Here is a 27,724-nt window from a genome sequence, read left to right on the forward strand (position 1 = left end):
GTCGAATTTGTTCCCAGTGAGGATTGGACTCCGCCAAGGCTGCCCTTTGTCACCGATTCTGTTCATAATTTTTATGGACAGAATTTCTAGGCGCAGCCGAAGCGTTGAGGGTGTCCGGTTTGGTGGCCTCAGCATTGCATCTCTGCTTTTTGCAGATGATGTGGTGCTGTTGGCTTCATCAAGCCGTGACCTCCAACTCTCACTGGGGCGGTTCGCGGCCGAGTGTGAAGCGGTTGGGATGAAGATCAGCACCTCCAAATCCGAGACCATGGTCCTCAGCCGGAAAAGGGTGGCGTGCCCTCTCCGGGTCGGGGATGAGATCCTGCCCCAAGTGGAGGAGTTCAAGTATCTTGGGGTCTTGTTCACGAGTGAGGGTAGGAGGGAGCGGGAGATTGACAGGCGGATCGGTGCAGCGTCTGCAGTGATGCGGACTCTGCACCGGTCCGTTGTGGTGAAGAAGGAGCTGAGCCAAAAGGCGAAGCTCTCGATTTACCGGTCGATCTACGTTCCTACCCTCACCTATGGTCACGAGCTGTGGGTCGTGACCGAAAGAACAAGATCCCGGATACAAGCGGCCGAAATGAGTTTCCTCCGCAGGGTGTCCGGGCTCTCCCTTAGAGATAGGGTGAGAAGCTCGGTCATCCGGGAGGGGCTTGGCGTCGAGCCGCTACTCCTCCGCGTTGAGAGGAGCCAGTTGAGGTGGCTCGGGCATTTGGTTCGGATGTCTCCTGGACGCCTCCCTGGAGAAGTGTTCCGGGCATGTCCCACCTTCAGGAGGCCCCGGGGTCGACCCAGGACACGCTGGAGAGACTATGTCGCTCGGCTGGCCTGGGAACGCCTTGGAATCCCGCCGGAGGAGCTGGCTGAAGTGGCTGGGGAGAGGGAAGTCTGGGCTTCCCTGCTAAAGCTGCTGCCCACGCGACCCGACCCCGGACAAAGCGGAAGATAATGGATGGATGGATACTCTTTCTTCTATTGCTCAAAGTCCAACTGTCCCCCTTACTTGCACACGCTCGAAGGGCCCCATGTTGCTTGTTGCCTGGGGCCCCCGGGGACACTTGCTACGCCTCTGCGAGTAGCCATTTCGTGAGTGTCGCTCTTTTAGAAGTGGCGCCAATTTGACAGCCCAAAAAATCATGACCGATGAAAGTTAAACTGATCCTGCACATTCTGGGTAATATAACTTGGTGTAACACCCAGTTCATAGCTTAGCCGAGCCAGCGGGCTCCACATTAAAGATGTCAGTGATGTCACTAGACAGCCGGACGCGCTCATCAAAATAGCCATGTATGGCTCACCAGCCATACATTCCTGACCCCAGCTTTATAGGAAATGAGGAAGAAAAGATGTAGATTGGCACTTAGTACCAATCTGACACCACAAAAAACACTCACATGGACTCTTTTCCTTGCTGTATTACATCATCATAACTAGCCATGAGATTGTTAGTTGATACAGGGTAGCCGGTATCAACACTGCTCTCTTTTTCCAGCTTCTTCTCCGCCTCATATTGCAGCATTGGGGCATCAGTCTGTTGTGCTTTCAAGGAGCCTGGCTGAAGATGCATAAACCTGCTCTCCAGCAGGCTCAGCGAAGTGAGCAGCGCTGGCGCAGAGGTTTTGACGCGAATGACAATCCCGTCCTGGCATGATTCTTCCATCTTTGGCTTTTTCTTCTTGCCAGTATGTCCAAAGAGCACCCTCTTGTCGGCCCAGCGCAACATCCACTCCAGCAGCCGGCCGAGCACTGGGAAGTGCGCCTCTAATTTAGGATCCAGGACCTGTTGAAGTTCTACAATGCCTTCCGTGATGGTCGATGAGCCAAACGCCAAGGCACTTTGATTACTGTATGAACCAGAGCCTGCTTTTTTATGTCGGAGGCTAAATAAACCCGTTTCCCTCCCTGTCATAATGTCCGTCAGACCGAACCCAGAAAGGTTGCTTCTAGACTCACAAGCATCATTCCAGACCGCTGAAGTTTGCGACTCGGGGGTCATACCGCGCTTCACGAGCCGGCGGCAGCATCCGGCTCGAAAAACGGGGAGCTCGTCGGTGCAGTGTTTCCTTGCTGGTTGGTGACCATCTTTTTGGCGACGGTGCATCGTGGTGAGCACGTCGAAAGTGAGTGAGTGCAGCTCCCTCTCGCGCAGAGTAGAGCAAAAGGACTTTAGCAGGGGAGGCTCGCTCACTTCACTGATATCCTTTTCCAGCATGTAGCTTAGGAATAACTCGAGGAAGGCGAGATACTCGTCATCCTCCAGCTCAAACTCCCAGGTGCCAATGATTGGAAGGGAGGGAAGCGTTACATTGTCAGTTGCCTTCTTATTCAGAATTGCAGTTCTTGTTGCATTAGTGTTCACTTCTCTGTAGAAGACAACAAAGGCACACCATTTAAAACTATTGCCCAATATTACTTTTAGAAATACCAAATTTTCTTTGAGGGAACCCATACCCACAATGAGTTAGATATCCCTACAATAATTGCATACAGTCTACCTGGGTATGGATGGGATGTGAGGGTCAGGTGAGACGGACACAGATGTCAGATTCTCTGTACTTTTTCCATCAGAGCAGTCAGTTAAATTGAAGGCGCTCACACTCGCATCCGCCCCGTGTTTGTCATCCTCATCATCATGTTTCTCCCAAATACGGAGCTCCGTGGGGGCCAAGTGCCTTAACAATCGTCCCAGGTGCTTTCTCCTGTGCCTAAGTTTCTCCTGGATCAGACACTTCATGGTCTTCCCGACTGGCTCTTTGTCATCCTCCTCTAGAAGACACAAATAAAAAAGTGCCTTTTTGTGATAAATACTGTTATGCGAATAAACTGGATTAATCAATATTAATTAAAAAAGTTCTAACTGATTAGATTTTTTTTTAATTTATTAGACACATAACAATCATAATACAGAGGTATGAAAAACTATCTGAACCTTTTGGAATTTCTCACATTCCTGCATAAAATCATCAAATGTGATCTGATCTTTGTCAAAATCACACAGATGAAAAAGCAGTGTCTGCTTTAACTACAACCACCCAAACATTTATAGGTTTTCATATTTAAATGAGGATAGTATGCAAACAATGACAGAAGGTGGAAAAATAAGTATGTGAACCATCACATTTAATATTTTGCCCCCCCCCCCCCCCCCCCCCCCCCCCGGCAGCAATTACTTCAACCAGACGCTTCCTGTAGCAGCAGATCAGACTGGCACATCGATTAGGACTAAACTTGGCCCATTCTTCTCTACAAAACTGCTGTAGTTCAGTCAGATTCCTTGCATATCTGGCATGAATCGCTGTCTTTATGTCATGCCAGAGCATCTCAATGGGGTTCAAGACTGGACTTTGACTTGGCCACTCCAGAACGTGTATTTTGTTCTTCTGAAACCATTCTGAAGTTTTGGATCATTCTCTTGTTACATCAACCATCCTCTTTTTAGCTTCAACTGTCTACAGACAGCCTCAGATTTTCCTGCAAAATATCCTGATAAACTTCTGAATTCATTCTTCCATTAATAATTGCAAATTGTCCTGGCTCTGAGGCCCCAAAACAGCCCCAAATCATGATGCTCCCTCCGCCATGCTGCACTATGTGGATGAGGTGTTGATGTTGGTGAGCTCTTCCTTTTTTCTTCCTCACATGACGTTGTGTGTTACTCTCAAACAATTCAACTTTGGTTTCATCAGTCCACAAAATATTTTGCCAAAACTTCTGTGTAGTGTCTAAGTGCCTTTTTGTGAACACTAAACGAGCCACGATGTGCTTTTTTAGACAGCAGTGGCTTCCTCCGTGGAGTTGTCCCATGAACACCATTCTTGGCCATAGTTTGACATATCATTGATGTGTGCACAGAGATATTGGACTGTGCCAGTGATTTCAATAGGTCTTTAGCAGACACTTTTACCTCTCTGGGTATTCTGCACCGAACTCTTGGCATCATCTTTGGTGGACGGCCACTCCTTGAGAGAGAAGCAACAGTCCCAAACTCTTTCCATTTGTAGATAACTTCTCTGATTGTCAATTGATGAACATCCAGACCTTTAAAGATGTTTTGTATCCTTTCCCAGCTTTATACAAACCAACAATCCTTGATCTCAGGTCTGTTGACAGCAATTTCTACCGAGCCATAATGCACATCAGTAAATGCTTCTCATCAAGACAATTCTTACCAGGTGTGTGTTTTATAGTGGGCAGGGCAGCTTTAAACCACTCATCAGTGATTGGGCACACACCTGACTTAAACTGTTTGTTAAAAATTGGTTTAAATTGCTCTTTAAGTCTCCTTAGGCAGAGGGTTCACTTACTTATTTTTCCCTCTTCTGTCATTGTTTGCATGCTATCCTCATTAAAATATGAAAACCTATAAATGTTTGGGGTGTTTTAGTTAAAACAGGCACTGTTTTTACATCTGTGTGATTTTGACAAAGATCAGATCACATTTGATGGTGATTTTATGCAGAAATGTGAGAAATTGTAAAAGGTTCAGATACTTTTTCCTACCACTGTAATAATATAAGCAGAATTTTACACTGCTCATGTTCAACCCAGTGCCCTCCATTTTAACTTGGAGAGTTGGCAGTTCATGAATGTCTTTTGGTGCCACTGATGGTGATAGATGTCCAATCCATTTGAGCTGGGAAGGATTAGCCAACTCTTCCCGGCAATCAAATAATATACCTAAAAAACTACAGAGATGTAATTTGCCAATAGACTAGTACAATGTCAAATAATATGAATAAATCTGTACCGACAACGCTCAATTGCCTCAGGTTCTGCAGTAGTGAGTTATATTTCTCCCTGAGGGAGACTCTGACAGACTTCTCCTCCTCAGGGAAGGCAAGTACTAGCGTGTCTGCCACCTAGGAGCAAGAGCAATTATTGTTTTTTTTACAAATAGTGAGGGAAAGAAAATCATTTTAAAAATTCACCAAAGCAGACGGTGGCATTTCGGCCAACAGGCTGAGTAGGAGGTCCTGCACAATTTCCTCGGCATTCAGGAAGTGAGAGAAAGGCAAATAGCGGCGCGCCCAGAGAAGAGCATCAATGCAAGTTGAATGTACTTGTGAATTATCACGAACCTTTAAGGACAAAAATATGAACATGCGTGTTCAGGCCATGCACAGTTAAATGATAAAAAAATGTCACGCTCAGTCCAGCATGGATGTGATACCTTTTGAATTCTGGCAGCCTGATATTTCCTGCAGGCAATAGAAAACTGATCCCTGACATGAAGCATCCAGCATAAACCACACAGCTCTCTAAAACAGACTTGAGGATGAAAATAATGTGAGGAACAGAAATTAGACGAAGTGTTCTCAAACTCTTTCAGTTGACTCCTTACAAATGAAGAAATGTTTCCAGAAAGTGACTTTTGAAAATATAGCGTTGCCACGCTTCTACATCAAAACACATGTATTTTATATATTTCACTATTATTATTAATAAAATACATGAATTAATAACTTCCAGCATGCTAAAACAACATGTAATACTAATACAGTGAAGAAAATAAGTATTTGAACACCCTGCTATTTTGCAAGTTCTTCCACCTAGAAATCATGGAAGGGTCTGAAATTTTCCTCGAAGGTGCATGTCCATTGCGAGAGAGATCATCTAAAAAAAAATCCAGAAATCACAATATATGATTTATTAACAAGTTATTTGTGTGATACAGCTGCAAATTAATATTTGAACACCTGTCTATCAGCTAGAATTCTGACCCTGACAGACTCATTAGTCCGCCTATTAAAAGTTCACCTCTACTACTTGTTTTATCCTGAATCAGATGTACTTGTTTGAGGTCGATAGCTGCATAAAGACACCTGTCCACCCCATACAATCAGTAACACTCAAACTTGTAACATGGCCAAGACCAAAAAACTGTCTAAAGACACCACATGCAAAATTGTACACCTCCACAAGGCTGGAAAGGGCTACGGAGGAATTACCAAGCAGCTTGGTGAAAAAAAGTCCATTGTTGGAGCAATCATTAGAAATTGGAAGAAGCTAAACATGACGGTCGATCTAAATTGGAGCGGAGCCTCATGTAAGATATCACCTCGTGGGGTCTCAATGATCCTAAAAAAGGTAAAGAATCAGCCCAGAATTACACGACAGGAGTTTGTCAATGACCTGAAAAATCTGGGTCCAATACACAAAGACATCATGGTTTGAAATAATGCATGGCACGGAAGGTTCCCCTGCTTAAACCAGCACATGTCAAGGCCTGTCTTAAGTTTGCCTATGACGATTTGGATGATGCAGAGGTGTAGAGTCATGGGAGCAAGTTTTTTGGTCAAATGAGAGCAAAATATAACTTTTTGGTCCTAATTCCACTAACAGTGCTTGGAGGAAGAAGAATGATAAGTACTATCCCAAAAACACCATCCCTACTGGGAAGAATGGGGTGGTAGCATCATGCTTTCGGGGTGTTTTTATGTGCATATATTGAAGAGAGGATGACTGGGAGCCTGTATTATGAGATTTTGGGGAACAACCTCCTTCCCTCAGTTAGAGCATTGAAGATGGGTTGTGGCTGGTTCTTCTAACATGACAATGACCCAAAGCACACAGCCAGGAAAACCAAGGAATGGCGCCGTAAGAAGCATATCAAGGTCCTAGCAATGCCTAGCCAGTATCAAGACCTAAACCCAATAGAGAATCTTTGGAGAAAGCTCAGACTCTGTGTTTCTCAGTGACAGCCCAGAAACCTGACTGATCCAGAGCACATCTGTGTGGCGGAGTGGACCAAGATCCTTCCTGCGGTGTGTGCAAACCTGTTGAAAAACTGCGGGGAAGTCTTAAACTCTGTAATTGCAAACAAAAGCTACTGTACCAAATATTAACATTCATTTTCCCAGGTATTCAAATACTTATTTGCAACTGCTTCACACAGATAAATCGTTAAAAAACATACATTATGATTTCTGGATGTTTCTCTTTAGGTCATCTCTCTCACAGTGGACATGCACCTACGATGAAAATTTCTGACCCCTCCATGATTTCTAAGTGGGAGAACTTCCCAAATAGCAGGGTATTCAAATACTTATTTTCTTCACTGTATTAAAGTTAGGTCATACAGATACACATGGATCTGTTACAATGGCTTTGCAAAGAAAAAAATAGTCTTTCTTGACAGATAAGTATTTTATATGGGGGAAAAAAAGATTTAAAAATTCCTGTCATCCTGCAAAAAGAATCCTCAAAATTCCAAAACCATCAAAATTTAGGGTGCCAAAAGATTTTTTTTTAGCTTTTAACATTGCTAATTACAATGAAATAAAGCTATTTTCATCACTTCAGCTTGGTCAATAACGTGTAAAAGGTTATGCCTCTGAGTTTTGTGATTTTACTTAATACCTACAAGTGTTGCTCCATCAAGGCTAAAACAGTGATACTAACTATATCCAAGAGCCTGTCATCAGCATTTTTCATTGTCCGTATTCAGTTGAGTTGGACTGAACTGTATTAAACACACGACGAACAACTTTTTGCCCAATGTTAATAATGTAAACTTCAAGTAGGATTGGCATTAAGCAGCTTGAAGCCTCTTTTTAAAAGTATCCATATTTAAGAACTACACTTCAATTATTCATTAAATGGCCCTAATATTTCAATTGACATTAAATAAACTTTCTTTTTTGAAATACTGCACGCTGATTTTGATGCATTCTGTTTGGATCACAGTGTACATCATTATTTCATGTTGTCAGATTTAAGTGGTGATCATTGGTGTCTTACTAATTGTTTGAATGCAATCAGTCTCCAGATTTTTGTTATGGCCTTGTCTGAAGAATCCACCACGGCTGACAAACTTCATCAGGTTCTCTGGGAGACCCTTTTCCTTTTTGTGGAATGATGGGTAGGGGTATCTTGTCTTGATCTAAAAAAAAAAAAAAAAAACAAGAATGATAATAAAAATACAACAACAACAAAAAACAATTTAAGATGTCACAAAATTATACAACAGGACTTTTAACCAAAGCTTTGTCTAACGCAAAAGAGAAAAGACTCTACCTTGTGTAGTAGGTGGCGGGCCCGCCGCAGGTTGCTGACGTACCACTGAGCAGAAGAGTAGCAACAACGAGCAGACTTGAGTAGGAGAAGAATCCTCTGGAGTACCCTTGACACTTTGCTGCGTATTGTCACTTCTGCAAGCTGTCCTTCTGTGCCCACAGGATCCTGAAAGACAAACCGCATATTCTCTTCAGATGAATGAACAGATATATGTTGTACATTGGATATAAAAAGTCAATAGACTATACTTTGAATGACGGGTTTTAAAAAGATTTTTAAATGTTTTCCACCAATGATGCTACGTAAACAAAAAAATGTGTAGATTTACTGGAAAGAAAATTGTGCTTATTAGAAACATGGTGTGTGGATACTACGTATATACAGTATATCATGTTGTGTTGAGTACCTGCGTGTTAGGGGAGGGTTGAGGACAATACAGAGGCGGGGATGGCAAATAAAGTCCACTGTGCACCAAAGCAGAGAGTCCAGAGCACAGGTCTTTGGCTGAATCCAATAAGGAAGTCAAAGGTGAAGTTAAAATGTCCACACCTGCTATTACAGATGCTTTTAGGATCTCTTGAGCAGAACCATGCCATGTATCCAAGTCTTGGCCTTCCACAGGGTCTAATCAAACAATTAGACAGGAGCATTAAGGGATTAAAGCAGGAATGACTGAAGAATGGTTTGAAAAATTAAATTGTGGCCCTTAAAAACTAAACTTTTCCCATCATTAGATATAGGGCTGCTCTATTTTACTGTGTGTAGGTGTCTTATAATGTTCATAAACCTGTAAATCTTTTATCATTGGCATCTTTGTACTCGTCCTTGTCATTATCCAGAAGACTCTGCAACTCCGCCTGAAAAATGCTTTTTGGGAATAAAGCCCTCGGAAGGTGAAACTCTTTTCTTTTGATCCTATTTTTTTAAAGAGGTAAAAATGCATCTCAATGATAGTGATGAGAAAGTTAAAAGAACTAAAAAAACATTGCACACTGACTGAGTGAAGTCCAAGTGGTCGTCGCAGTAGTACAAGTAAGCGAGGCTGACGGATGCTGCAGTCTTCCAGTCCCCAAGTTTGGACGCCAGGTATACTGTCTCAGGGAGCAGACCTCCGAGCAGGAGCAGGTCCACGGTGTAATTCACGGTCCACTTCTCCGACATGTTCTGCTGTCGAATCGCCCGAGCTGCTGCCTTCTGGCACAATGGGACCAGGCGTCCCACATTTGAGGCTGTACAAAAGAGGAAAATCGTTTTAGATTAAGCTACTGGAAATCATTCCTCTTTTCCATCCAACAACCCATCAAAGTTTTATGTCAGATGCCCTGCCTGACACAACCTAATAGCAGAAATGAAACCCGGGCCACCACAAATGGTAGCAGGGCATTCAGACCACTGAGCTAAAACCTGGGTGAATCATCATTTTCTTTAATTCTGGAAAATATCCCTCTAAAACATTGCACTTTATAAAAGACCTGAAGTATACATACAGTATGGTTACTGAAAGGTACGATACCTTTATATAGAGTACCTTTAACTTTAAAGATTAAAGACACGTGTTATCCAATTGGTTTTATATTTAGTTTGACAGTAAACTTTAACTTAGGGGTGGCATTAAACACCTTGAAGTCTTTAATCACCCGTATTGTTTACTATTTGCCTAAGTGCTGATTATTGTAAGAACAGTTGAGTTAGTTCACTGCAAATATACAGCGCTCATATCTCAAGTTTGTGTTTACAAGTCAAAGAAAAGATGCAAGTGTGTGTCATTGTCAACACAGACCGTGAGGTAGATGTAATGGAGGTAGGACGGCCACGTGGTGTGCAGGCAGGATGTTGAGAGGTTGATTGGTGAAATAGGAAGCCATGAACCTCGCCAGAGTCTGAATGACAGCGATAACTGCGTCGCTGTGAAGGTTTGTCGGCAGAAGAGGGTCAGCTGCAGGGAACAAAGTTCGATCTTCAGCACATTAGACCAACTGCTGCATTTTTACTGGTTGAAGGCCTGTCAAGCCATCACCCAGGTTGCTTTGTTCTTGTGGACACTAACTTTGAAGTAGTGCTGCAACGATTAATCGATTAACTTGAGTATTCGATTAGAAAAAAAGATTCGAATTAAATTTAGCAGCTTCGAGTATTCGTTTAATGAAAGTGGCATTGTTATGGTGTGTTTTTGAAAGTGTTTGCATTTAGTTTCATTGATTTAGGTGGATACACACCCCTCTAGTCTGCCTCATTTTACGTGGCCAAATCCGGCTGCTCCCTGTTAAGACAACATAAGCTAGGTTTTTCTTTGAGCTAATGTTTTTTAATGCATTTGTAATTTAGTTTAAAGTTATATTTAGCCAATTTTTGTGGGAATATGTGTCTGAACCATTTGTTGAGAGCATTGTTAAAAAAATTTTTTTTAAAAACTTATTATTTTATAGCATTTAAGCTAGTGGACTTTTGCTATGTAAGTTAGCCAATTGTTCTTATGTTGTACATATGTAGATCCTTATTTTTATTATTGTTTTTTTTTTTAATACCATTTGAGGCCCAGCTCAGGTATTCTATTTTCTTCATGTTTATCTGATTACTCGATTATTCGAACTAGTTCATCGAATAATCGACTACCAAAATAATCGATAGCTGCAGCCCTAGTGTGTTATCAAGCGTAATGAAAATTTTAGGTAAGAAATATATATATTTTTTTTTTATAAGATCTAGAAGTTTTTGAGTGAAAGCAGTAAATTATTTTTTTTTTCTAGTCACTTCTGAGATGCAATTGTTGGCTGTTTTCAATAATGTACATCGAGAATAAAGACATTGATTGACTGAAAATGGTTCAATATTAGATTAAATGTCTTGTTTTCTCGTGTATATTTATAATTGCTCCTTACCTAAAAAAATGTTTTATCCGATTACTCGATTAATCGATAGAATTTTCAGTCGAATACTCGATTGCTAAGATATTCGTTAGTTGCAGCCCTACTTTGAAGTCCAACTCCTCGGTCATTCGTGAACTGATCGTCTTGAAACTTAGCTTAATAGCAAGGGCCAGTATCTATCGATCCGTGCAACCGGATTTTTAAAAAAAAAAAATTTGTATCAGGGCGGATTAATTAATTGCGGAATTATTAGCCAGTAGAATGCAGCCCGTCGTAGATTAAAAATTTGCCAGTAGAGGACACTGCAGGATTATTTTTCATAACTCGTGCTCACTTAATTTAATGGCAGAACAAGGCATAGGTTTACAATTAACAATTTACATAATAAACATAATTTTAAAGAATGTATTTAGTCGGGAAAAAAATTTCCTGTGTAAAACTGGACAGCATAGTGAGAGGTGGTTTACTTGTCTTATTCATAGTTTTGAAGTTGAAGCTTCAAATCTCTTCCTGCGTGGTTTTCCCTGCTCGGAGCCCAATTTTTGTACTGTGTTTCAGGGCTCATTGATTGATTGTGCACTTATTGTGCCTGTAGGTTCCGAGTTAGCCAGTTGAGAGTAGCGCACATAGACGGCTGGCCAAAAGTATTGGCACCCCTGCAGTTCAGTCAGATAATGCTCAATTTCTCCCAGAAAATGATTGCAATTACAAATGCTTTGGTAGTAATATCTTCATTTATTTTGCTTGCAATGAAAAAAACGCAAAAGAGAATGGGAAAAAAAATAAATCATGATCATTTTACACAAAACTTTGGAGATGGACTTGTAGCCTTGAGATTGCCCATGCTTCCTCACAATTTTGCTTCTCAAGTCCTCAGACAGTTCTTTGGTCTTCTTTCTTTTCTCAATGCTCAATGAGGTTCACACAAGGACAAAGGACAGAATTTGAGTCAACTTTAATCCAATTTAACTGACTGCAAGTATGATATAGTTATTGCCACCACCTGTTATGTGCCACAGGTAAGTAACAGTTGCTGTTAATTACACAAATTAAAGAAGCATTGCATGATTTTTCAAAGGGTACCAATACTTTTTTCTGGCCAATTTTTGGAGTTTTGCGTAAAATTATAGTGATTTACATTTTCATTCTGTTTTGTGTTTTTTCATTGCAAGGAAAATAAATGAAGATATTACTACCAAAGCATTTGTAATTGCAATCGTTTTCTGGGAGAAATTGAGTATTATCTGACAGAATTGCAGGGGTGCCAATACTTTTGGCCAGCATTGTAGCCTTTACCTTGTTAGTGTGCCAGGGCACACTTGTGATTATTCCAGTCGTATTTACTCACCTAGCGTGCAAATCATGGGATTATTATGATGTTCAGCATTGTGTAGAACCAAGTGGGTCATGTGTTCTCCTAGTTCCACTGCTTCTCTCAGATGGTACTGGGACAAAAGGCCGTAAAGGAGAGCCAGACAAAGTCTCGTCTCCTGGAAGACATTACGATGACAACCTAAACGGGATACACACATTTGTACTATTTTAGGGTACTGTATGTCGATTCATTAATAAAAATAAACATACTTTTTTTACACTCTTCCCAAATTTGGGTTCGCCATGTCTCAGTGCTGTCTTGGTACATGCCGCAAAGGAAACGTTCTTCACCTGAGAAGACCAAGCATATTAGAATGGATTAAGGCTTCATGGTTCAAGTAAAACAATTACATTTTTACTTCTATCAATTGGCACAACGCGGATAATCTGGAATCCGGCCTCTTCCAAATGTGGCAAAAGTGAATCCTTAAATGAATCGAATATCAGTCAGCACAAATGCAATGTAAACGCTTAGATGAGATGTACACAATCAGTGTCAGCAACATGAAGTCGTTTGCGCTCAACTTACCTTCTGATTTTAAGGTCATTTAGTTCAACCTTTCAAGAGAACATAAAATCTCCATAACACATGTGAATAAATGTGTTATGTTCTGCTTAAATTGGATCTAACTTGAAATATACAAGTAGAACTACAACCATTATACTGAAATTGGGCTTTGGAACCTCCAGTGTTAACACAGCCTTAGTTACAAAAAAGTGGCACCTAGGACAGCTTTGGGTTCTTTCTTACCCTTGTGACTAAGTAGTGTCGGACCATCCCCGAGTTTCTCTCCTGACGCCTGTAGAGCTGATTGAATGTCTGAGATTCTGACTGACAAACGCTCCTCATCTCCTTCCTTCAAGTCATCGTTCTCCTTTAAGCCTTTATTATTTTCCTTGTATTGCAGGCTGACCTTATAGACCCACTGCCACACTCCAAATAGTCTGGAACCAAAATAAAAGTGAAATTTGAAATATAAAATGTTTCACATGCAAGAAAAGAGTACGCATTACTTCCGCCAAACAGATGGATTTAATTATCTGCATTGAGCAAAACAATTAAAGCATTTCAAGTTATCAATTAATTACAGCAATTGAGCAATTAAGTCTCACAAGTGATACCAACTGACTTGAGTGAAAGAAGTTGTGCATACCCGGGAACTGTTGAAGTTGGCCAAAAGTCACATACAGGCAAACAAGCATTTATATTCAAACCAATGGATACAGTGGGGCAAAAAGGTATTTAGTCAACCACTAATTGTGCAAGTTCTCCCACTTGAAAATATTAGAGAGGCCTGTAATTGTCAACCTGGATAAACCTCAACCATGAGAGACAGATTGTGGGGGAAAAAAAAAAACAGAAAATCATATTGTTTGATTTTTAAAGAATTTATTTGCCAATCATGGTGGAAAATAAGTATTTGGTCAATACCAAAAGTTCAAAGGAGTGGCTTCTTTGTTGCCCTGGTTGTGTGTTTGGGATCATTGTCATGCTGAAAGACCCAGCCACGTCTCATCTTCAATGCCCTTGCTGATGGAAGGAGATTTTCACTCAAAATCTCTCGATAAATGGCCCCATTCATTCTTTCCTTTACACAGATCAGTCGTCCTGGTCCCTTTGCTGAAAAACAGCCCCAAAGCATGATGTTTCCACCCCCATGCTTCACAGTGGGTGTGGTGTTCTTCGGATGCAATTCAGTATTCTTTCTCCTCCAAATAAGAGAACCTGTGTTTCTACCAAAAAGTTCTATTTTGGTTTCATCTGACCATAACACATTCTCCCAGTCCTCTTCTGGACCATCCAAATGCTCTCTAGCGAACCGCAGACAGGCCTGGGCGTGTACTGCCTTCAGCAGGGGGACACGTCTGGCAGTGCAGGATTTGAGTCCCTGGCGGGGCATTGTGTTACTGATAGTAGCCTTTGTTACTGTGGTCCCAGCTCTCTGTAGGTCATTCACTAGGTCCCCCCATGTGGTTGTGGGATTTTTGCTCACCGTTCTTGTAATCATTTTGACGCCGCGGGGTGAGATCTTGTATGGAGCCCCAGATCGAGGGAGATTATCAGTCGTGTTGTATGTCTTCCATTTTCTAATAATTGCTCCCACAGTTGATTTCTTTACACCAAGCGTTTTACCTATTGCAGATTCAGTCTTAGCCTGGTGCAAGTTTACAATTTTGTCTCTGGTGTCCTTCGACAGCTCTTTGGTCTTGGCAATAGTGGAATTTGGAGTGTGACTGACTGAATTTGTGGACAGGTCTCGTTTATACCGATGAGTTAAAACAGGTGCCATTAATACGAGTGGAGCCTCGTTAGACCTCATTAGACCTCGTTAGAAGAAGTTAGACCTCTTTGACAGCCAGAAATCATGCTTGTTTGTAGGTGACCAAATATGTATTTTCCACTCTAATTTAGAAATAAATTCTTTAAAAATCAAACAATGTGATTTTCTGTTTTTTTTTCCACATTCTGTCTCTCATGGTTGAGGTTTACCCATGTTGACAATTACAGGCCTCTCTAATCTTTTCAATTAGGAGAACTTGCACAATTGGTGGTGGACTAAATACTTATTTGCCCCACTGCAATTTTGAGTCGTCAGTAAACCTAAGCGGTAGGCCTGCATAATATATCGTTTGAACATCGCCTTCACAATGTGCTCATGTGCAATAGTCACGTCACTGGACTTGCATTTTTTTTATTTTTTATCTTTTTAAACATGTAAACTTTTGTTTTACTTCATAAAAGCAACAAGTGTGCAGATCCTGGATCCTTTTATGTTCAGCAAGCCTGAATTAAACAGCATTATATAAATTAGGGATGTCCCAATCCGATCACGTGATCGGAAATTGGGCCAATCGTGCCATTTTTTAGATGATCGGAATCAGTTGAAAAGGATCAGGTTTTTAATCTAAAAAAATATATTCATGCTTTTCTGCTTAATGCTCGTACAGCCTCTCACCCTCTCTTCTGCTAAGCAGTGCGACCCAACTGTTTTTCTTGGTCACCAGTGCAGCTGGCAATTGGTACTTAACGTTAATGATGATTGACAGGTTTGTAGCTTTGATCTGGTCACTTTTCTCCGTGTTCCTGCCAAAATCCCAAGAAACGTGCATGGTATGCTGATTGAGTATCATCATTGAGTGATTATCTGCATGAATGGCTGTGTGTCTATATGTGCCCTGCGACTGGCTGGCAATCTGTTCAGGGTGTACCAGTGCAACCAAAAAGTAAGTGTATATATTGTATATATATAAAAGTATATATTGCCTTGGCAATATATATATGGTATAGTTAATTTTTTCTAATATTGTTGAGGCCTATCCTAAACAGAGCTATTAGTTATCTGGTGAAAAATCTTCTACAGTGGGGAGAACAAGTATTTAATACACTGCAGATTTTGCTGGTTTTCCCACTTGCAAAGCAAGTAGAAGTCTGTAATTTGTATCATAAGTTCTCTTCAACTGTGAGGGACGGAATCTAATACAAAAAAACTGAAAATCACGTTGAATGATTTTTAAATAATAAATTTGCACTTAATTGCATGAAATAAGTATTTGATACATCACAAAAATCTAACTTAATATTTGGTACTTTGTTTGCTATTACAGATACCAAACGTTTCCTATAGTCCTTCTTACGGAGCCACTCTTTAGTTGCCTTGGCTGTGTGCTTTGGGTCGTTGTCATGCTGGAAGACCCAGCCACGACCCATCTTCAGGGCTCTCACTGAAGGAAGGAGGTTGTCAGCCAAGATCTAGCGATACATAGCTCCATCCATCCTCCCCTCAATACGGTGCAGTCGTCCTGTACCCTTGGCAGAGAAGCAGCCCCAAAAAGTGATGTTTCCTCCTCCATGTTTCCCGGTTGGGATGGTGTTCTTGGGGTTGTACTCATCCTTCTTTTTCCTCCAAACATGACGAGCCGAGTTTAGACCAAAATGTTCAATTTTGGTCTCATCCGACCACATGACCTTCTCCTATTGCTCCTCTGGATTATCCAGATGGTCAGTGGCAAACTTTAGACGTGTCTGGACATGTACTGGCTTCAGCAGCGGGACCTTGCGTGCGATGTAGAATTTTAATCCACGACGGCGTAATGTGTTTCCGATGGTTTTCTTCGAGACTGTGGTTCCATCTCTCCTCAGGTCATTGACCAGGTCCTGCCGTGTAGTTCTGGGCTGATCCCTCACCTTCCTCATGATCAGTGATGCCCCACGAGGTGATATCTTGCATGGAGCCCCAGAACGAGGCAGATTGACCGTCAACTTGAACTTCTTCCATTTTCTAATTATCGCTCCAACAGTTCTTACCTTCTCACCAAGCTGCTTGCTTAGTTTCCTGTAGCCCATCCCAGACTTGAGCAGGTCTATTATTTTATCCCTGAGGTCCTTACACAGCTCTTTGGTCTTGGCCATTGTGGAGAGGTTGGAGTTTGTTTGTTTGAGCATGTTAACAGGTGTCTTTTATACAGGTAACAAGTTCAAACAGGTGCAGTTACTTCCGGTAATGAGTGGAGAACAGGAGGGGTTCTTAAAAAAGAACTGAGAGCCGAAATATTTACTAGTTGGTAATGTATCAAATACTTATTGCAGTTGCAGTATTGCAGTTAAATACAAATTTATTATTTAAAAATTATACAATGTGATTTTCTGGATTTTTGTATTAGATTCCGTCCCTCACAGTTGAAGAGAACTTATGATACAAATTACAGACCTCTACATGGCTTGCAAGTGGGAAAACCAGCAAAATCGGCAGTGTATCAAATACTTGTTCTCCCCACTGTAGTTTTAATATCGCAATATATCGCACACCCACCAAAAATCGCAATGTTAGTTTTTTCCACAATATTGTTCAGCCCTACTAAGCGCAGAGCCTTCTGGACTCATCCCTAATCAGTCATGGCACACAGAGACAAACAAGCATTTCCACAGACATCTATGAACAATTTGTTGTATTCAGTGAACCTAACATAACATGCTTGTTTTTTGAAATGGACTGTATGAATAAAACACAGCACCCGGAGAAAACCAACTCTAAAATAAAGAAAATTAAATTTTCTTTAATTATTGCTGTAGCTTTTATCCGTATTCACACAGTTAGTTATAAATGATCTCTTTTTGCCTAATTTTCATCTACATCATTTGACTCATTCACTGCCATTGACTAATAGATTTACAATCCTTCACTGCCATCCCTCCCAGTTCAATGCGTTAGCATGACTATCCCCATCAATGGCACTGAAACAAGATAATTCACTGTCAGCCCTCCCAGTTAAAATGGAATGTTTTTCTATTGCTGCCTATGGCAGTCAATGAGACTGATGTTGTTTCCAAATTGAGTTTTTGTTTGAAGCAAGGGCGTCGGTTCGGTCTCAATATTGGTAGGGACGATATAACAGCATAACCTGCATGTGACATATTGACTTATACAAACTTTCATATGTATTGGTTCAGATAATACACAGTTCCATTCAAACCTATTGTTTTCAAAAACTACGAAAGAAACATTTTGAAAATTAAGAATACGAATAAATGTCTGGATTTCATTAGCAAACTTAAATTGCAATATTTGAACATAAGTTAATATACACAATAAATACAAACTTGGTATCCCTCCACTGTCCAGGACTGCAAAAATTAAACATTTGTCTCAAGACTAAACATTGTCTAAATAAAGAAATTAAATATAACTGATAAAAATTCTTGGTCATGGAAAACAAAAAGGGGAAAAAAATGGAGCCTTCCTTCAGGTAAAAACACTACTGCTTTTGTCCACAAGCTCAGCCAAAATCAGCAAAAAAAAAAAAAAGAAAGCTCCTTTGGGCTGCTTTAAAACCACATATATAAAAAAAAAATGAACATTGGGGAGTAGGGGGTAAACCTCGGTTCACTACATTTTTCACAGTTTAATTAACGTTAACCGTAGAAAACACATACAGGAGGACACTTCTCTCTAAGCAGCTTCGTACTTGAGTTTTGCAGTTAGCAAATTCACACAGTTTAATGTTATGCTAACTCTTATGCATGTCGGACTTTCAGTAGCAAAATAAGTGGTGTGTTCCTCACCTCTACAACATTGATTTCTTTTTACATTACTTACAGTGGCTGCTGCTGGCCCAAAAATAATGTCCCTACTCTTCGAAGGGGGCAGAGGAGGCATCATGTTGTGGACATGTATTTCTGTCGGAGCTGTGAGTGCGTGTGTGTGTGTGTGCGTGCGGGAGGGTGGGGGTTCAAGTCATCAGCCAATCAAACAAGCGTTTGAGAAAAAAAACTGGACTGGCACAGAGGTAAATGTCAGTAGTCTGAAGATCATAAAAATTTTTCATTTAATTATGGTTGGGTCAATTCTATCCTTACAACATATGGGAAGGCAATCTAAAATACCTATATAACAGTATATATCATATATATCATATCATATCATTATATCATACGAGTACAGTTGCTTAAAAGTTGGTGGGGACAATTTGAGCATCCTAAAAAGTTGGTAGGGTTATGTCGCTAACGTCCCTATGCAAGCCTACGCCCTTGGTTTGAAGAGGCATGATTTTCACTTGACAGGAAGTTTTGACATACAAAAAGTGAGTATCAACAATGGTGTGCAATGTCGCCTTGGTAGAGGTCTATTATCAATTATAAAAGGTCAAACCTGGTAGATGGTCGCTGGGGTAGGAGAGGACCCTGATGAAACAAAACTGATTGGTTTTCCCCATAATCCTGGAGTAGTGGCACATGGTATTCATCTGAGGTCAAAAGCTGAGGGTCCTTCTCTGCTGAGGACCAGACGGTTTTCCGTTGTAGGCTGTAGGTGCAATCAAGGATTTCGGAGGCCAGCTGAAGGATGAGCACAGCTCCGGATAGTCTGTCCAGACAAGCTGATGGATAGGACTCTGGTGAAGGAGCTAGCAGCTGGTGGACCAGACGCTTACTGAGGTCCATTGCCAGCCCTAGGCCAGTAGGACCACCCGAGTGAGCGTTGACCCATGGGAGGAATGAAAATAGTCTTTTGAGAAACTCCATAATGCAATGAGAATTGGCGGAGATGCTTTTTCCAGACTGGGCAGCACGGCTTGACATCATGTGGAACAAAGCAGCCAGCTGCACCACACGGAAAACGGTGTTCTGGAGCAGGTGAGCTCGGTTTTCCACTGCGGCTCCCAGGGACATGCAAAGAGCCCATACGGTCAAAAGCCTGTTCTGGATCTTCCCAAGTTCCTGACGAAAACGATGCTCGGCCCTCTCAAATTCATATTCGTAGTCTCGGTTGAAGTTGGTCTCTGTGTCCAAAGTATGGAGAGTGTCGAACAAAGAGGCAAACTCCAAGCGTTCACTGTCTGACAGCTGTGAACCAGGATGTGGGCAGTCTATATTGGACTCATCTTCAAGAAAGGACTGCAAAAATTATATATCGCGTCAGAACATGCATAAGATAAGTACAGTGGTATGAAAAAGTATCTGAACCTTTTCGAATTTCTCGCACTTGTGCATAAAATCATTAAATGTGATCTGATTTTTGTCAAAATCACACAGATGAAAAACATTGTCTGCTTTAACTAAAACCACCCAAACATTTAAGGTTTTCATATTTTCATGAGGATAGTATACAAACAATGACAGAAGGGGGGGAAATAAGTAAGTGAACCGTCACATTTGATATTTTGTGGCCCCCTCTTTGGCAGCAATAACTTCAACCAGACATTTCCTGTAGATCAGTCTGGCACATCGATCAGGACTAATCTTGGCCCATTCTTCTCTACAAAACTGCTGTAGTTCAGTCAGATTCCTGGGATGTCTGGCATGAATCGCTGTCTTTAGGTCTTGCCACAGCATCTCAATGGGGTTTAAGTCTGGACTTTAACTTGGCCACTCCAGAATGTGTATTTTGTTCTTCTGAAACCATTCTGAAGTTGATTTACTTCTGTCTTTTGTATCATTGAGCCATGATGCACATCAGACAATGCTTCTTATCAAGACATTTTTACCTGGTGTGTGTTTTATAGAACAGCTTTAAACCACTCATCAGAGATTGGGCACACACCTGACTTAAAATATTTAGTAAAAAATGGTTTCAATTGCTCATTATGTTTTAGGGTTCACTAACTTATTTTCCCCCCTTCTGTCATTGTTTGCATGCGATCCTCATTGAAATATGAAAACAGGCAGAGGGTTCACGTACTTATTTTTCCCCCTTCTGTCATTATTTCCGTGCTATCCTCATTAAAATGTGAAAACCTATAAATGTTTGGGTGGTTTTAGTTAAAGCAGACACTATTTTCATCTGTGTGATTTTGACAAAGATCAGATCACATTTGATGGTGATTTTATGCAGAAATGTGAGAAATTCCAAAAGGTTGAGATACTTTTTATACCACTGTATATGAACCCTTCCTCTGGGGGGTATAAAAATAACTTCTGAAATTAGGTGGGATAGTTCGTAATGCTAAAACGTTTCAAAGTTGTGCTGAATGAGATGAACACTTTGAAATTGAAACGGATTTGAAATGATTGAATTTGAAAGTAAAAATTGCTGTGTTATCATTATAATGCAACTACTTATATTACTAAAATTAAAATAGCGCCATGTGTAAAGTTGCTTCACTACCTGTGACGTATCTAGAAGCTGGCAGGCCTTCTGAAGGTCTTTGCCGGTTTTATTCAGAAGAGCTTTCACCAGCATGGCAGGAGAAGGCCTGTTGAGGACCCTCAGTACAGTGGCCATGTAGCCGTCAGATACAATGCAGTGCAACAGACGCGGGTGCCACGTGACCGAATAGCGCTGTCTCATCTCATCCCTTGCTGACAGGCTGGAGCTGGACAACTGACTCTCTGTTGTCCCTGTTGGAGGTCTGCATGAGAAAAATACCAAGCAAGACACACGAACATAAATACTATAGCAAGATGTTCCGACCTCATCAACACTGTCCACAAACCTATCGAATACCGGGTTTTATTGAGGTACATAATCTGCATAAGAGTGATAATTGATCTCATGCAGGTATGACAGTACTTCTCAAATAGTGGGGCGCGCCCCAGAGCGATGCCAGGGGGGGCGCATGTGACCTCGGGGAACATGCTTTTTTTTTTTTTGCAGTATTTTTGAACTAAGGAAGAGCACTCAGCACAGAAAACAGATATGAAGAGCAGTGTGCCGCCGCCGTTTTCGAAAGCCGTTTTCCGACCGGACTCACTCACGCAGCGACCCACTGTCTTGTCCGGTTCTCATGTCGCCGCCCGTGAAGTGCCATTTTCGGCTTGGGATCGTCACGACGACCGCCCTCACCTACGCTTCTACCTCGGCCGCCGAGAATGCGCTTTTTTCGTGCCGTTTGCCTTTTAGCTTTGACTTTTAATACAGTGGGTGATGAGGAAAGAACACTGTTTACTGTGTCTAAAAATAATTATAGCGGACAGCCAGAAGCCAAATCAATTAAGACGCCACTTAAAGACATTAGACCCCAATCTCATTGATAAACCGCTTATTTTTCAGCAAAAACGAGCCGAATATTGCCAACAAACATCCTGCTTTGTCAGTGTTAGATCAGTAAACCAGTGAGCATTGTTAGCATGCTCATTGCAAAATAACTCCACACCATACTGTGAGCAGCAAAAATAAAAACTGTCCTTCTGTCCAAGGACACTCTTTTTTTCTTTTATTCAGTTTAGTTTTTCCGATCAAATTTTTTGGCATATTGTCCTCATGAGTGAATGTTTCTAATCAATTTTAATTTGTTATTATTTACTGATTTTATTACATTTTATTTTTCTGTATCAAATGGTCAAAAACGTAGAGTGAGTGTATTTTTTACAGTTTGGATGTAACTTTTTTTGAAATTCAGGCAAATTGATGCGCGTCATGTCTTCTCTGTTACAAACAAAACAATGTTAATAAAGTTATACTTTATTATAAGTTGATCTATGTTACATTTTTCTTTATTAGAAAAAAAAGGACACAATGTTAGACAGATGCGTATTTATAATAGTAATTTTATAGACAAATGATACTATTTACTGTGGCGGCAGAGAGTTTGGGGGGGCGCGAAACATTTACGTCTTCCTTGGGGCGGCGTAACAGAAAATAACTGAGAAGCACTGAGGTATGATGATTTCTTCAATGAAATCGTCACGGAGGATTCAAACCCTTTGTTTTCTGGATTTAAATATTTTTGGAGCGTGGAAAGTCTTTACCATCATTACTGATACAAACTATAAAAAACTACGCAGTTTTTTCGTATGCATCACTCTATGCCACATGCCAATAAATAAATCTTATAGAGCGAAAAATTTCAGTCCATGACATCCATTTTCCCAGATTTTCTCATTAATAGTGTCATTCGCATATGAAAACTGTTAGTCATGAACTGGAATCATACATTCTCAGTAACAAAAGGTATCCTAGATCAAGATTTTTTGCCAATACTGCAAAGTGCCACTGTAATAAAGACTAACCGGTAAGTGACAAGTGGGTGAAGGGGGAGGAAGTTTGTGGGTCCAAAGTCGGTTTGGCAACCAGAGCTGGTCAGCGTGAGGAGCCCTCCGACACGAGCCAGGATAAGAAGAGCGCCTCTCTTCAGAACACAGGCTAGGAAAAGCCCATCGTGTGACCAGCTTATGCTGCCTACCCAAAATGACCTGAAGAAAAAAAAATTAAAGAACCTTTTAAGATACGTGTCAATTACTCAAAATCCATTATAGTTAGTCCACCTTGTGTGTTTAGAAGGAATGTCTTTCGTTTTACACCCGCATCTTTCAAGACCAGTCGGTACAGTGACAAAATTCTGTGTGCTCACATAGAGAACCTGTGTAGCCTGTGTTCAAAACAAACATTTTACATTACAGAGCCATTTCACATAAGAGGCTGAGAATACATACAGTGGGGCAAATAACTATTTAGTCAACCACCAATTGTGCAAGTTCTCCTACTTGAAAAGATTAGTGAGGCCTGTAATTGTCAACATGTGTAAACCTCAACCATGAGAGACAGCATGTGGAAAAAAAAAAAAAAAAAAAAAACAGAAAATCACATTGTTTGATTTTTAAAGCATTTATTTCCAAATTAGAGTGGAAAATAAGTATTTGGTCATCTACAAACAAGCAAGATTTGTGGCTGTCAAAGAGGTCTAACTTCTTCTAACGAGGTCTAACGAGGCTAAACTCGTTACCTGTATTAATGAGAGACAGAATGTGGAAAAAAAACAGAAAATCACATTGTTTGATTTTTAAAGAATTTATTTCCAAATTAGAGTGGTAAATAAGTATAAACGACAATAAACGACACCTGTCCACAACCTCAGTCAGTCACACTCCAAAATTGTAGACTTGCACCAGGCTGGGAAGACTGAATCTGCAATAGGTAAAACGCTTGGTGTAAAGAAATCAACTGTGGGAGCAATTATTAGAAAATGGAAGACATACAAGACCACTGATAATCTCCCTCGATCTGGGGCTCCATGCAAGATCTCACCCCGTGGCGTCAAAATGATAACAAGAACGGTGAGCAAAAATCCCAGAACCACACGGGTGGGACGTAGTGAATGACCTACAGGGAGCTGGGACCACAGTAACAAAGGCTACTATCAGTAACACAATGCGCCGCAAGGGACTTAAATCCTGCACTGCCAGACGTGTCCCCACGGTGAAGCCAGAACACGTCCAGGCTCGTCTACGGTTCGCTAGAGAGCATTTGGATGATCCAGAAGAGGACTGGGAGAATGTGTTATGGTCAGATGAAACCAAAATAGAACTTTTTGGTAGAAACACAGGTTCTCGTGTTTGGAGGAGAAAGAATACTGAATTGTATCCGAAGAACACCATACCCACTGTGAAGCATGGGGGTGGAGACATCATGCTTTGGGGCTGTTTTTCTGCAAAGGGACCAGGACGACTGATCTGTGTAAAGGAAAGAGTGAATGGGGCCATGTATCAAGACATTTTGAGTGAAAATCTCCTTCCATCAGTAAGGGCATTGAAGATGAGACGTGGCTGGGTCTTTCAGCATGACAATGATCCCAAACACACAGCCAGGGCTACAAAGGCGTGGCTTCGTACGAAGCATTTCAAGGTCATGGAGTGGCCTAGCCAGTCTCCAGATCTCAACCTCATAGAAAATCTGTGGAGGGAGTTGAAAGTCTGTGTTACCCAACGACAGCCCCAAAACATTACTGCTCTAGAGGAGATCTGCATGGAGGAATGGGCCAAAATACCAGCAACAGTGTGTGAAAAGCTTGTGAAGAGTTACAGAAAACGTTTGGCCTCCGTTATTGCCAACGAAGGGTACATAACAAAATATTGAGATGAACTTTTGGTATTGACCAAATACTTATTTTCCACCATGATTTGCAAATTCTTTAAAAATCAAGCAATGTGATTTTCTGGGTTTATTTTCCACATTCTGTCTCTCATGGATGAGGTTTACCCATGTTGACAATTACAGGCCTCTCCAATATTTTCAAGTACACAATTAGTGGTTGACTAAATACTTATTTGCCCCACTGTATATGCTAACCTTGGGCTGCCGCTGGTTCAGGACGACAGCTAGCAGTTGTCCGTCAGGAGAGAAGTCGACTACCAGCGCCCCTCTGGACTTGACCGCTTGGCAGGGTGGAGTGAGACGTGATAAGGGGTACGTTTTGGTGGCCCATTGTATGCTGTATCCCAAAGAGCTGACCCAAGAAATGTAGGCACATTTCATTTTGATATTTATGTGAAGCTGAACATGCTATCTATCATGAACAACGCACGACTTTTAACGCACAATTCAATTTAACCGTTAGATTAGATCCTTGCCAGATTTTTCTCCTGTTGCTTTGTTTCTGATGGACACGTCTAACAATTTTTGCCTTAAGGAATCGTAATATTTTTGATCAAGTGCATCCCAGCAGAAAGAGTCTTATTTAAGAATTTGAAAAAAATAATATTCTAATCTCTTATTCATATACAGTGGTATGAAAAAGTATCTGAACCTTTTGGAATTTCTCACATTTCTGCATAAAGTCACCATCAAATGTGATCTGATCTTTGTGCAGTTTTAGTTAAAGCAGACAGTTCTTTCATCTGTGTGGTTTTGACAAACATTTATAGGTTTTCTATTTTAATGAGGATAGTATGCAAACAATGAAAGAAGGGGGGGGGAATAAGTAAGTGAACCATCACATTTAATATTTTGTGCCCCCCCCCCCCCCCCCTTCGGCAGCAATAGCTTCAACCAGACGCTTCCTGTAGCTGCACATCAGTCTGGCACATCGTCCATCCATCCATCCATTATCTTCCGCTTAGCCCGGGGTCGGGTCGCAGGGGCAGCAGCTTTAGCAGGGAAGCCCAGACTTCCCTCTCCCCAGCCACTTCAGCCAGCTCCTCCGGCGTGATTCCAAGGCGTTCCCAGGCCAGCTGAGCGACATAGTCTCTCCAGCGTGTCCTGGGTCGACCCCGGGGCCTCCTGCCGGTGGGACATGCCCGGAACACCTCCCCAGGGAGGCGTCCAGGAGGCATCCGAACCAGATGCCCAAGCCACCTCAACTGGCTCCTCTCAACGCGGAGGAGTAGCGGCTCGACACCAAGCCCCTCCCGGATGACCGTGCTTCTCACCCTATCTCTAAGGGAGAGCCCGGACACCCTGCGGAGGAAACTCATTTCGGCCGCTTGTATCCGGGATCTTGTTCTTTCGGTCACGACCCACAGCTCGTGACCATAGGTAAGGGGAAGGAACGTAGATCGACCGGTAAATCGAGAGCTTCGCCTTTTGGCTCAGCTCCTTCTTCACCACAAGTAGAGTGTAGTGTAGTAGTGTAGAGTCCGCATCACTGCAGACGCTGCACCGATCCGCCTGTCAATCTCCCGCTCCCTCCTACCCTCACTCGTGAACAAGACCCCCAAGATACTTGAACTCCTCCACTTGGGGCAGGATCTCATCCCCGACCCGGAGAGGGCACTCCATCCTTTTCCGGCTGAGGACCATGGTCTCGGATTTGGAGGTGCTGATCCCAACCGCTTCACACTCGGCCGTGAACCGCCCCAGTGAGAGTTGGAGGTCACGGCTTGATGAAGCCAACAGCACCACATCATCTGCAAAAAGCAGAGATGCAATGCTGAGGCCACCAAACCGGACACCCTCAACGCTTCGGCTGCGCCTAGAAATTCTGTCCATAAAAATTATGAACAGAATCGGTGACAAAGGGCAGCCTTGGCGGAGTCCAATCCTCACTGGGAACAAATTCGACTTACTGCCGGCAATGCGGACCAGACTCTGACACCGGTCGTACAGGGACCGAACAGCCCTTACCAGGGGGCTCGGTACCCCGTACTCCTGGAGCACCCTCCACAGGACTCCCCTAGGCACACGGTCGAACGCCTTCTCCAAATCCGCAAAACACATGTGGACTGGTTGGGCGAACTCCCATGCACCCTCGAGGACCCTGCCGAGGGTGTAGAGCTGGTCCACTGCTCCACGGCCGGGACGAAAACCGCACTGCTCCTCCTGAATCCGAGATTCGACTTCCCGACGGACCCTCCTCTCCAGCACCCCTGAATAGACTTTATCGGGGAGGCTGAGGAGTGTTATTGGAACACACCCTCCGGTCCCCCTTTTTAAAAAGGGGGACCACCACCCCGGTCTGCCAATCCAGAGGCACTGTCCCTGATGTCCACGCTATGTCTTAGAGGCGTGTCAGCTATGACAGCCCTACAACATCCAGAGCCTTTAGGAACTCCGGGCGGATCTCATCTACCCCTGGGGCCTTGCCACCGAGGAGCTTACCAACCGCCTCAGTGACTTCAACCCCAGAGATCGAAGAGCCCACCTCAGAGTCCCCAGACTCTGCTCCCTCAAAGGAAGGCGTGTCGGTGGAATTGAGGAGGGCTTCGAAGTATTCTCCCCACCTATTCACGACGTCCCGAGTCGAGGTCAGCAGTACACCATCTTCACTATACAGAGTGTTAATGGTGCACTGCTTTCCTCTCATCAGACGCCGGATGGTGGACCAGAATTTCCTCGAAGCCGTCCGGAAGTCGTTTTCCATGGCCTCGCCGAACTCCTCCCATGTCCGAGTTTTTGCCTCGGCGACCGCCGAAGCCGCAGTCCGCTTGGCCAGCCGGTACCTGTCAGCTGCCTCCGGAGTCCCACAGGCCAAAAAGGCCTGACCGGCCTCCTTCTTCAGCTTGACGGCATCCCTTACCGCACCAGCGGGTTCGGGGATTGCTGCCACGACAGGCACCAACCACCTTACGGCCACAGCTCCGATCGGCCGCCTCAACAATGGAGGTGCGGAACATGGCCCACTCGGACTCAATGTCCCTCACCTCCCCCGGGACAAGGGAGAAGTTCTGCCGGAGGTGGGTGTTGAAACACTTTCTGACAGGGGATTCTGCCAGACGTTCCCAGCAGACCCTTACAATACGTTTGGGCCTGCCAGGTCTGGCCAGCAACTTCCCCCGCCATCGGAGCCAACACACCACCAGGTGGTGATCAGTTGACAGC

The 27,724-nt window shown here is 42.5% G+C and overlaps 1 protein-coding gene across 2 annotated transcripts in view; it reads right to left on the reverse strand.

Annotated features, from left to right (window-relative positions):
* Positions 1–27,724, reverse strand: part of cplane1 (ciliogenesis and planar polarity effector 1) — a 66,836-nt gene that overhangs the window by 29,182 nt on the left and 9,930 nt on the right. For both annotated transcript variants that reach the window (XM_057819175.1, XM_057819174.1), the window contains exons 7-25: positions 24,758–24,914; positions 22,957–23,060; positions 22,702–22,884; positions 20,858–21,101; positions 18,905–19,647; positions 13,009–13,202; positions 12,468–12,548; positions 12,232–12,396; positions 9,797–9,952; positions 9,014–9,245; positions 8,804–8,931; positions 8,423–8,640; positions 8,017–8,181; positions 7,741–7,882; positions 5,171–5,268; positions 4,929–5,078; positions 4,748–4,859; positions 2,496–2,766; positions 1,395–2,363 (exon numbers count right to left, since the gene is read on the reverse strand). In XM_057819175.1, the coding sequence (XP_057675158.1) occupies positions 1,395–2,363; positions 2,496–2,766; positions 4,748–4,859; positions 4,929–5,078; positions 5,171–5,268; positions 7,741–7,882; positions 8,017–8,181; positions 8,423–8,640; positions 8,804–8,931; positions 9,014–9,245; positions 9,797–9,952; positions 12,232–12,396; positions 12,468–12,548; positions 13,009–13,202; positions 18,905–19,647; positions 20,858–21,101; positions 22,702–22,884; positions 22,957–23,060; positions 24,758–24,914 (4,512 nt within the window). The remainder of the gene's footprint in view (positions 1–1,394; positions 2,364–2,495; positions 2,767–4,747; positions 4,860–4,928; positions 5,079–5,170; positions 5,269–7,740; positions 7,883–8,016; positions 8,182–8,422; positions 8,641–8,803; positions 8,932–9,013; positions 9,246–9,796; positions 9,953–12,231; positions 12,397–12,467; positions 12,549–13,008; positions 13,203–18,904; positions 19,648–20,857; positions 21,102–22,701; positions 22,885–22,956; positions 23,061–24,757; positions 24,915–27,724) is intronic.

Source organism: Corythoichthys intestinalis, chromosome 17 (genome assembly GCF_030265065.1).
Source record: "Corythoichthys intestinalis isolate RoL2023-P3 chromosome 17, ASM3026506v1, whole genome shotgun sequence".
NCBI lineage: Eukaryota > Metazoa > Chordata > Actinopteri > Syngnathiformes > Syngnathidae > Corythoichthys > Corythoichthys intestinalis.